The 10,675-nt window shown below is 36.6% G+C and overlaps 1 protein-coding gene across 1 annotated transcript; it reads right to left on the bottom strand.

Moving 5' to 3' along the window:
* Positions 1 to 220: 220 nt before the first annotated feature.
* UBB (ubiquitin B) lies at positions 221 to 2,093 on the bottom strand. Its single transcript, XM_072431078.1, has 2 exons — positions 1,968 to 2,093; positions 221 to 1,513 (listed from the first exon to the last, which is right to left on the bottom strand). Exon 2 carries the CDS (start codon positions 1,505 to 1,507, stop codon positions 353 to 355), a length of 1,155 nt encoding a protein of 384 aa, XP_072287179.1. The 5' UTR covers positions 1,508 to 1,513; positions 1,968 to 2,093; the 3' UTR covers positions 221 to 352.
* Positions 2,094 to 10,675: the final 8,582 nt, after the last annotated feature.

Below are 10,675 nucleotides of genomic sequence, written 5' to 3'. Positions count from 1 at the left end.
ATTACACAAAAAAGCAATAAAGTGAATGATAAAAAGCAAATAAATAACAATAAAATAAACTCTCAAATAATGATCCCACCTTTTTAGTTAATATAATATGTAATTAGTTTGTTGATTGTTTTGATAACTTTCAATCAACTAATTAACTTATTTTCTGCATGGGTAATGTTTTGCTATTTTTAATTTTTTAATTACTTTGCTTTTAAGTCTACAAAAATATGACAGAATATTCATTTAACATATATTTTATTGAAATTATGTTCTCATTCATTACTTATTCAGAAATCCCAACCAATTATTCATGCCAGAAAAAGGTGTTTGGAACATTTAGACAGAACAAAAACAACTAACTTCATACGTTCTGAGTGCCACCTCTCAAACGAAGCACAAGGTGAAGGGTGGATTCTTTTTGGATGTTGTAGTCAGAGAGAGTGCGACCATCTTCCAGCTGCTTGCCTGCGAAGATCAATCTCTGCTGGTCTGGGGGAATGCCCTCCTTGTCCTGGATCTTACATTTTACATTGTCAATGGTATCACTGGGCTCAACCTCAAGGGTGATGGTCTTGCCTGTGAGGGTTTTAACAAAAATCTGCATACCACCTCTCAGACGGAGCACGAGGTGAAGGGTGGATTCTTTCTGGATATTGTAGTCACCTAGGGTACGGCCATCTTCCAGCTGCTTGCCAGCGAAGATCAATCTCTGCTGGTCTGGGGGAATGCCCTCCTTGTCCTGGATCTTGCATTTTACATTTTCAATGGTGTCACTGCACTCAACCTCAAGGGTGATGGTCTTGCCTGTGAGGGTTTTCACAAAGATCTGCATACCACCTCTCAGACGTAGTACAAGATGAAGGGTGGATTCTTTCTGGATATTGTAGTCAGCTAGAGTGCGGCCATCTTCCAGCTGCTTGCCGGCGAATATCAATCTCTGCTGGTCTGGGGGAATGCCCTCCTTGTCCTGGATCTTACATTTTACATTTTCAATGGTGTCACTACACTCAACCTCAAGGGTTATGGTCTTGCCTGTGAGGGTTTTCACAAAGATCTGCATACCACCTCTGAGACGTAGCACAAGGTGAAGGGTGGATTCTTTTTGGATGTTGTAGTCAGCTAGCGTGCGGCCATCTTCCAGCTGCTTGCCTGCGAAGATCAATCTCTGCTGGTCTGGGGGAATGCCCTCTTTGTCCTGGATCTTACATTTTACATTGTCAATGGTATCACTGGGCTCAACCTCAAGGGTGATGGTCTTGCCTGTGAGGGTTTTCACAAAGATCTGCATACCACCTCTCAGACGGAGCACAAGATGGAGGGTGGATTCTTTCTGAATATTGTAGTCAGCTAGTGTGCGGCCATCTTCCAGCTGCTTGCCGGCGAATATCAATCTCTGCTGGTCTGGGGGAATGCCCTCCTTGTCCTGGATCTTACATTTTACATTTTCAATGGTGTCACTGCACTCAACCTCAAGGGTGATGGTCTTTCCAGTTAAAGTTTTTACAAAGATGTGCATGGCTGGCTGGAAAGTAAATTATAAACATATAGTTACTTAAATGGTAGACCCTAAAGAATAATTTCAACAACTTTTGTTTTACAATCAGTAAGATATTTTGAAAACATTTTTAATTCCGTGCAAATACACGCCCAAACCCACATAAAAGCAACACCTATAATGCACAAAGGTAACAAATATGGAGGTGCAAAGTAATACATTTATTTTGTATTTTAAAAGTTTGAACATTATCATTTTTGTAATGTTCAGTAAGTAAAATAATTTAAATTAGAATTGTATTACATCAGTGTGATATATTCTTTAGTACGTTTCTTTAAGCAGAGAAAAAGTGTAATAGTGACCTATATTCTAAGCACAGTTCAAGCTTTTAACCCACACACTGTATGAAAATAAAAGCAAGAAAAATAGTCATGCTCTCATTCAATGAAAGGAAAAAGATGAAAAGTGTTGAAGTGCTTACCTTACTGTATATCGCTTTGTCACTTCAGGAACCTCGCTCTTCTGATCAAGCAGATGACTGCTACAGCTTGCAATGAGCATTTATATATATATGTATATATATGTAAACTCCCAAATGACATCAGCAAGTAATTAGTCCAATTATTCTGCACATTCCTCCTCTGTACACAAATTCTAATACCGGTATCACAGTTGCCTAGTCCAGGATTCTATAATAAGAATAATTGTCCTAATTACAGCTTAGTGTGCTGGGCAGCTTCTTGTTAAACTTCCTTGTGATGTGTCACTGTAAAGGATTGCATAAATGAAACGAGAATCTCTATATCACCAGAAAGTTCTGGAGGTTAAAATAAATGAGGTTTGGTAGTTACCTGATGTATGTGTGTATGTTTGTATGTATATGTGTGTTTGAGGTGTTATTTATAGAAGCTCTAAATTGAAAATTCAGTTATAACAGGCATTATAGGTAATGTATTGTGTGTAACAACTGCTTAATTAAGTTTTAAAGCGGCTTCTATTGTAGTTGTAATATTTTAAAACATGTGACACCAGGAATACAAGTTTTGCTTTAGTTTTCCGAGTGATAGTAATATTACTATTTAGGCCCAAATTTAAATTTACCAATGTGCCATATAGGCAGTGACATTAGTTCTCCAGTTACACTATATACATGAAAACTATGAATGTTAGTTTTGTTTTAAAAGTACACTGATATGAAAAAAAGCTTGGCTTGATCTAGTCTATAGTGGATGCTTTAAATGGCGGAATTATGTTAACTTAAACATATAAGAATAATATTCTACAAGAAAAAGAGGAAATGCACAACTAATAAATTAGTTTGGATTGGATTTTAATGATTTGCTAGATTTTTTAGGTACTTCAGAACAAATGTGGATTGATGTCTTTTCAATCACTTGTGATTTTTTTTGTCAATTTAGATTAGAAAAAAAGGAACTAACTTTACCCTTACTTAACCTTTTTAAATCACAGTCCAGTTTTTACCAGTATATTGTGCCGTAAACAAAAAGGTGCCCTAACCTTCGAAATACATTGCTTTATTTCCTTTTGATATACAATGATTATATAACAATATTCATGTTTTCAATATTTGCAGCTATTCCTTTTCTAAATCTGTTAAAAATGTGACCAATGTTCTAATCTTGCTCTTACAAAATTCATATAAACATATTTTGTTAGGTGCTAAAGGGGATCAGCTTTAAACTGTTGAGTGGATATACTTGCAAGCTGCTAATGTAGATTAAAATGTTAATTATTGCAGAATATTTAGCTATGATTTTAGGTGTGGTGCAGATTGTGTGCTCACTGCATACATTTATATAAATACATGGTTAACCTGTTCTGCAGGCTCTGAAAGGTATAATTAAAGAGTCACTAAATCTAACATCTAAGCTTGTCTTTTTTTTTTTTTTTAATATTCTTCATTTGTTACATTGTTTTGCACAGAACTACTGCCTTAAATATGAAAGGGGAAAGTTCTGGAATTTCCTGGAAACTTGAAGGGTGTAGAACAGTGAACAGTGAAAATAATATTACTATAAACAATAAATACTGGGTGGAACAAAAAAATGTATTTACAGAAGCCAGCCTGCCTATATATCATTTGATAACAGCTTTGGCATTATATAATTTTTTTATAAGTACTGGACATGATTCATGAAAACTGTCCAAACTGTTTGGACAGAAAAAGGGTCCCTAAATGATTAAAACTGGCATCTCATCTCAGTAGAGTGAACTGATTGGAGAGATGTGTGTTTAGCCCACAGCGGTGAAGAGTTACCAATCAGTCAGGGCTCCTATGTTCAATTAGTGCTACCAGGGCAGTCCATGGGGTCAGGCACATTAACCACACTAAAGTCTGAGAAGAGTAATATTTGGAGACTGATGAGAAAGAACCATGTGTGAACAGACCTGCAAGTCTGAGCTGAGCAAATATTAGAGAGGTCCAGCAGAGAGGCTTGGACTGAAAAACCTCTCTGTTACGGACAAAATGAACAATGTTGTGCAACAAATAGCCTGAAGACTAGACAATAGTTATTGTTGTATAGGAATATCCTCTTTATTCTCCAATATTTCTCTAAACTACTTGGACACCTTGATCATAAAGGATTCACAGAATATTTGGACTCCAACTCTTTACTTGACTTGCTTCAGTCTGGCTGAAATTCTCTCTTTCATCCTATTAGGCTTGCTTTTATTTTCTCCATATTTAAAAAGGCCCTCAAAACCCATCTTTTCAAGCTTGCCTACCCATCTTCTTCTGTCTTTTAAACGTTCACTACTCACCTACCATTCCATATCCCCTTCCTATCATATGATACTTCCCCCTCTAAGATTGTAAGCTCTTCTAGTCAGGGTCCTCTCCTCCTGTGTCATTGTCTGTATTTCTCTGACATTTGCAACCCCTATTTATTACAGAGCACTACATAATATAATTGGGTACTTAAAATTATTAATAATAATAATAGGTAGATCTGCATTAAAGTTAGATTGTTGATAAAATAAAACTGGATTCAGATTACAAATCATCATTGAGCTGATCCTTATTTAAACTCCATGCAAAAAATAGACAAAAAATATGGTAATTTTTATTACTGTTGTATCATCTAAGAATTTGGTAACACGCAGTAGAGAAGAAGACCAACTACAAGGGTACAATTTTTTTACCTATAGTTCCGCTTTAAAATAAACTAACAAATTGTTTTGGTGGTCATAAGTCACAAAGACATGACCGTTGACTAGTTATGTGACTTTTTTACTTGTGTATAAAAGTACTTAAGTATTGTATACTGAAATGTACTACCCCCAATTTAGTCTACAGCAGTCCTAGAAAGCAACAGTGCCCTTTCCATAGATTCCAATATAATACAAAAATGCATTATAACCTTCAAACTAACCTTCCCTGTAACCCTAAACTAACCTTTCACTATCACACTAAGGCTATGTACGCACATGCAATAAAAGATCCTTTTCAACGACTAACCACTGCACGATGCATGATTGATTGCTGTACATACAGCACCGTTTTGCTCTATGGAGGGGGAGGGGAGAAACGATAGTTCGTCGTCCGTGGATCCGCCAAGACGGTCATTTGGACAATGGACGACGAGTGCTGTACACACGCCAGATTCTCGTTCGATATTGACCCTGAGCTGAATATCGGACAAGAACCATTGCCCGTGTGTACGTAGCCTAACACTTACCTTAAACCCTAACAATAACACTCACACTTACCCGTCCCTATAATCCTAAATCCAGCCTCCACATTAATTGTTCCCCATGTAAACCTAATATCTTACATGCATTATCACCTCTCCTGCTCCAGGATCCTCCACACTAAATCCTAATTATCCCTGTGATGAAAGATATCAGAGTACCTGGCTTCAAAATCTGATTCCTTTTTTTTATGTTTGCTCAATAAACATTTCACTTAAACTTAGTGTTAACACAGAAAACAGCAATATTTTAACACTTATAAAATCTTTGATAATGTTTGTGAATTGATCTTTACCTTCTAAACTTTACAAATAAATTATTGTAAATAGTGAAAATAATTTGATACTTTACACATATACACACACCAATATTTTCAGGTATATAAAATCATAAATTAATACAATCATATGTTCTTTTAAGTTTTTCTATTCCTGGAAACACTGGTACACCGATATGATAATGATTGCAGAAGTGAACTTTCACCAAGAGTGTGGTCAGTCCAAGCTATGATACATTTTTAGGTAGAACACATAGGAGTATGAATAAGGTGTTGCTTGTTGGACTATCTCACATTACTAGAAATATGTTTGTTGCCATTTTGTACAATGGCTTTGGTGTTTCTCCAGAATGTTTGTGCATCTAGGTGACTCATTAACTAGCATTCTGGATGTATAGCACTAAGGTTCCAAGTTCAAAACTTAACCAGGAAACTTGCATTGAGTTTCCTCTGTGTACTCTGGTTTCTATCACATTTCTAAAAAAAGTTGATAGGTTAATTGGCTCCCCCCAGAAATGGCCTTTTTGAGCTGACTTTTATATATTTGTGTTATATGATAACTTTTTTGTATACATGCCTTTTTGAGTTTCTAAACTTAGAGATTGCACATATTTTCACCTTTATTATTTAAAACCATTATTGATCATACAACATAATTCATGGTAACTAGAAAACAGCATGATTTAGGTTTTTGTGAGTAGATCCCTCTGTCTTTTTTATTGTTGTCTTTATTTTCTAGGGTGTACAGACAGAGGTGTTCTCTATACAGACACCACAATGAGTTGTGCACCCTGAATAGAAAGAACAGCACGGAAGTGACATGCCTTGACTCATGCCCGAATCCTGTCAGTCTCTTTTTAAACAGATCATGATCTGAACTTCCCTTCCTATATGGATTTTATTATACCCAGTCACGTAAATGCAGCTTGATGTTGGGTTTGGCAATGATTCTTGGGTGTATCAAACTAAACACAGTTCTTCCAGTATGATTACAATTATTTATGCATGGCAACCTGTTCTACAACTTCAGCAAGCCAGCAGAATTTATCTTGTCAGCGGATAAGGAGAACATTTTGAACAATAACACAGAACATGCAGTAAAATGGCCAGAATTGGGTGGTGAATGTTAGTTTCTTTTCTTAGCATTGGGTGTACTGATACGGAACAGTCTGAATGTTTATGTACTTTATATTTCATTAGAATTCAAAATTAAACTGTTAAGTAATTTTCCTACAATGGGATGTGTGAGGTTAGGAAGGTCAATTACAAAATAAAATGTTTCACCAAACCTGTACAAAAACACGTGGCCTTTCTGGGACATATTGTAAATTGATCCAGTCATTCAATAGACGGTTACATATTCTGCACCACTTTTTTTACAATTTATGTTTAGCAGTCACATCAGCTCCTGACAAAGTGTATCTTAACAGTATATTAACATCCCTATATTAGACTAAATATACATTGAAAGGTAATTTTTACATGAATGGAAAATACACTAATAATGCGCAGTATGTGGGAGAAACTCATTTAAACACACTGGGCCATGAGGGAATCTTCTATCTTCTCCAGTCTTGGAGGGCTTTAGTAAATAAGGCCCAGGGCTTTCCCTTACCTTTGTTGTTGTTCGAAGCAGGCCCTTATCAGGTGACCTGTATTACTTAGTTTGACCATGTAACTCATGGAGCAGTCACATGGTCTTGTGTAATTTTGGTTATATCTAGCATTTTAGCTTGGTATTTTTTATATTATAGGAAACCCGTACTGAGATAAATATGTGAGCTGATGATGCTTACCTCCTTTGAGAATGCTAGTTGCTTAGCTGTCTCTTTCTTTTGAACTCTGAATCACTGATCTGGAACAAGCATGCAGACATAAAAGTCAGAACATTCATTCTACATTCATGTTTCAGATTAGGAATTCATAAAGTATCAAAGAGGGATAGATAGAAATACAACTAACCAAGAAAAATTTTCAAAAGTCAGTAATAGCAACCTTCATATTTTCTCCAGGATAATATTCCAAAAGGTTTCTTCACCAACACAGGGTCAGTTACAAAAAAATACCAGCCTTGTGAAAAATGAGGAAGTATATTTCTTTTGGCCCGTATTGTTTTCTGAGTGCTTTGGGGTTATGTACATACCTACTCCCCCAACGCATACAGTAGTTTCTCCTAATAGTTCATAGACCACTACAGGACTTTGAGCTGGTGGGAGGAACCATTATGTGCGGTGGGGTACCAGATATTTGACCCATCTGACTGTTGGAATAAAACTAGATAAAATTTGAGCTGTTTGACAGGCCACCAATTAAAAATACCAGTAATTCTTTCGAGAATTAACATTGAATTTTGATTTGGGAGTTATATTGGTTGTGGAAAAGCAATCCTTCTTCCTGTCAGAGAGAAATGGCCAGTCATTTATAAGGATTCTATCTTTGTGGGTCAACTGCAGGTTTGGGGTTTTCAAAGTGTATTCAAAGTGTTGTACATGTGTCCTTCTTTTAAATTATACTAGTATAGACAATAATTCCATGCAGAATTCAATAATTCTCATATGTTTGCAGTAATAAGAAAAGGTTTATATAAAACCATATGATTTCAAACAAAAACCCAATTAATAGTCCAGGCAAAAGTAATTTATATTATAATCATAGTGCTGCACCTATATTGCATGAAGTTCATATAGCAAATTATTTTAAAACCTTGTACTGTTCATAATCTCACCAGATAACATGTGCCAAACATTTTAACTCAAGTTAATACAAGCACAAGGGTTTTACATACTAAGCACATAACAGCTGCTCAATGCATGATATTGTGAACATGTTGAACTATGATTTTATGTGAAGATCAATCCATTTTTCACCATGGATTTTAACTTGAATTATTTACACTCTGCAGAGGAAGCATGGATGTTACTTGGCTATTGAAATGACTGGATGGCAGTAAAATGATGGGCTGTGTCTGTTTAGCATATTACTAATGGCACCCTGGAATGAAAATGATCATTTTAATGATGCATTAAAGTGATGTTGGGTATGAGGAATTTGTATATGTTGTTATTTTATGTATTGTAAATGGGTCATGCTTAACTAGTATTGACATTAATATACCATGTATCATACAGAGGCACTCAGGAACAGTCCAGGCAGGTTTGTCCTGCACTTCCATCCAGCAAGCAAACAGTTTCAATGGACCTGGACTTTGTATAGCACGCATTAACCACCTATCCCTAACCGGGGTTGCTTCAGAAATTGCCAGGGGTTCCGTGAATTGAGGCTGAATATTCTCCGATAAGATGGTGCCTTTATAGATTCAGGGACAACACCACTTAGCAGAGTCAGCTGCATGAAACCAAGGACCTTTTTATCTGTCTGTAAACATAGCATTCTGATCACTAATGAAGCATTCTTCCAACCTCATAACCAATGCAACTTACTTTTTCCCATTGATTGATATCAAGGGTTTCGCAAAATATACCATTATTTAGTAGGGGCCCTTCGGGGCTAAAAAGATAGAGAAGACCTGAAGCCTGTGAGATGGGATCTAGGCGTGGGCCAACATGACTGTAGGGGGAAGGCAAAAAGGTCAGTGAAAGTAGAATTAGGATAGGTAGTTAAGGAAAACAATGGGGCCTGGGAGCTGTATGTACATATATCAATTAGAAATGCAGATCCTGGGTTATTGGTGTGGAAGTGGGACTGTTGAGTACCTGCCACCTGGGTTTAGGGATTTCATGTTTCAGTTAATGTTGATGTGTTTGTAACAAAATGTTGTAAGTTTAAACAACATTTAAACAAGTTGCAATTTATTAAACGTCCAGAAGGCCATTTTTCACCATACCCGCACGTGTTGTTATTTAGGAGAAAAGGTGGGAAGGGGAGGGTGTGTCTATGTATGTATGTTGGTAAATATAAAAGGCTATTGCCTGCCACAATCATGGGAAAGGCTGGCATAAACCAATAAAACATCTGCTTTCCTGACTGAGATATGCCACTAACTAATAGAATGTTTCATAACAGATTTCTTAAAATAATACAGAGAAGAAGGGAGGAAAGGAGACAGAGCAGACCTTAATAAAATCTGAGAAAGCAAAAAGTTTATTTTCCCTACATTGTCTGGAAACTATACTCACCGTTCACATTCCTACCAGCAAGCATACCACTACTCAAACTTTCTGCAGCAGGAATACTGACTGTCTGGAAAATTCTCTATTTTATGGGCAACAATAACCTGTCCTTCGCCAGTCTCACACTTGTTTACGGAACTATTTCACACTGAAACTATTAGTCAAGATACAATATATACACAAATTGCATAAAAATGGCATTGGTATACTGTATATTTGGTTTAGTAAAAAGGGCCTAGGTGAAACTTGCAGGTAACAATGGAAAGTTTGGGGTGTTGCAAACAGGACTTTGCAAAATAAATTAGGCACAGATAATTGTTCATTGCAACCAATGTCTTGTTGGTGAATGGAAGCCAACCTTTATATTTAGAGTTTGTATATATATATATTGTAGTAGACGAAAACATGTGATGCTATAATCAGAGGCATTTGGCATCATGTTCCCCAGCTTAACCTAGAATGGGCCTGGATAGAACCATGAGTAATTATGTGACTGAAGATTTATGGCTCTTTATTTGGCATCCAAGCTCGGAGTGTCCTGGATCCGTTTTCCAGGCCAGAAATTGAGGATGATTCTGGAGCGCTCAGGCATTGATAATAAAAAAGGCTTCAGATTTTGAGACTGGGGGGAGTTGCAGCCTGGGGCTAGGTGGCTCAGGTGGACAGGCTGGGTGGCCCCTAAATTTAGGTCTGTTGGACCAATAAAGAGAAAGCCAGGAAACTTTTTTCCTGTCTTGATGTACTGACTGATCCCCTCTGATCTAGGACAGCAGAGTTTCTTCATTTAGATTTCTAAGTGAACAGTCTAAACACATTTGGCAAATAAACCCCACTCTTTAAAATTCATTGCCAAAAACTCTCTGTTGAACTGCTATTAAAGCTTTGTATTGCTCAGGAAAATTTATTTTTCACTTACAGTATGCTTTTCTGGCTTAGTTCATATCAGGTACTGAATTTGCTGCAATACATTTTTATCACAAAGAAAACTTTTTTGGCAGTTTATTGTTCTAATCGAATTGTCTTGAGATAACACCAAGGACATGGGATTGGAGAAGATAAATGGATTTA

This window comes from Pyxicephalus adspersus, chromosome 1 (assembly GCF_032062135.1).
Source record: "Pyxicephalus adspersus chromosome 1, UCB_Pads_2.0, whole genome shotgun sequence".
Taxonomy (NCBI): domain Eukaryota; kingdom Metazoa; phylum Chordata; class Amphibia; order Anura; family Pyxicephalidae; genus Pyxicephalus; species Pyxicephalus adspersus.
The sequence above is the reverse complement of the archived record's forward strand: the minus strand, read 5'-3'. Positions and strand labels throughout refer to the sequence as shown.

Bases quoted from the DNA above. Each gene is read 5' to 3' on its own strand.
- UBB (XM_072431078.1), bottom strand. From the start codon at position 1,507: ATGCACATCTTTGTAAAAACTTTAACTGGAAAGACCATCACCCTTGAG.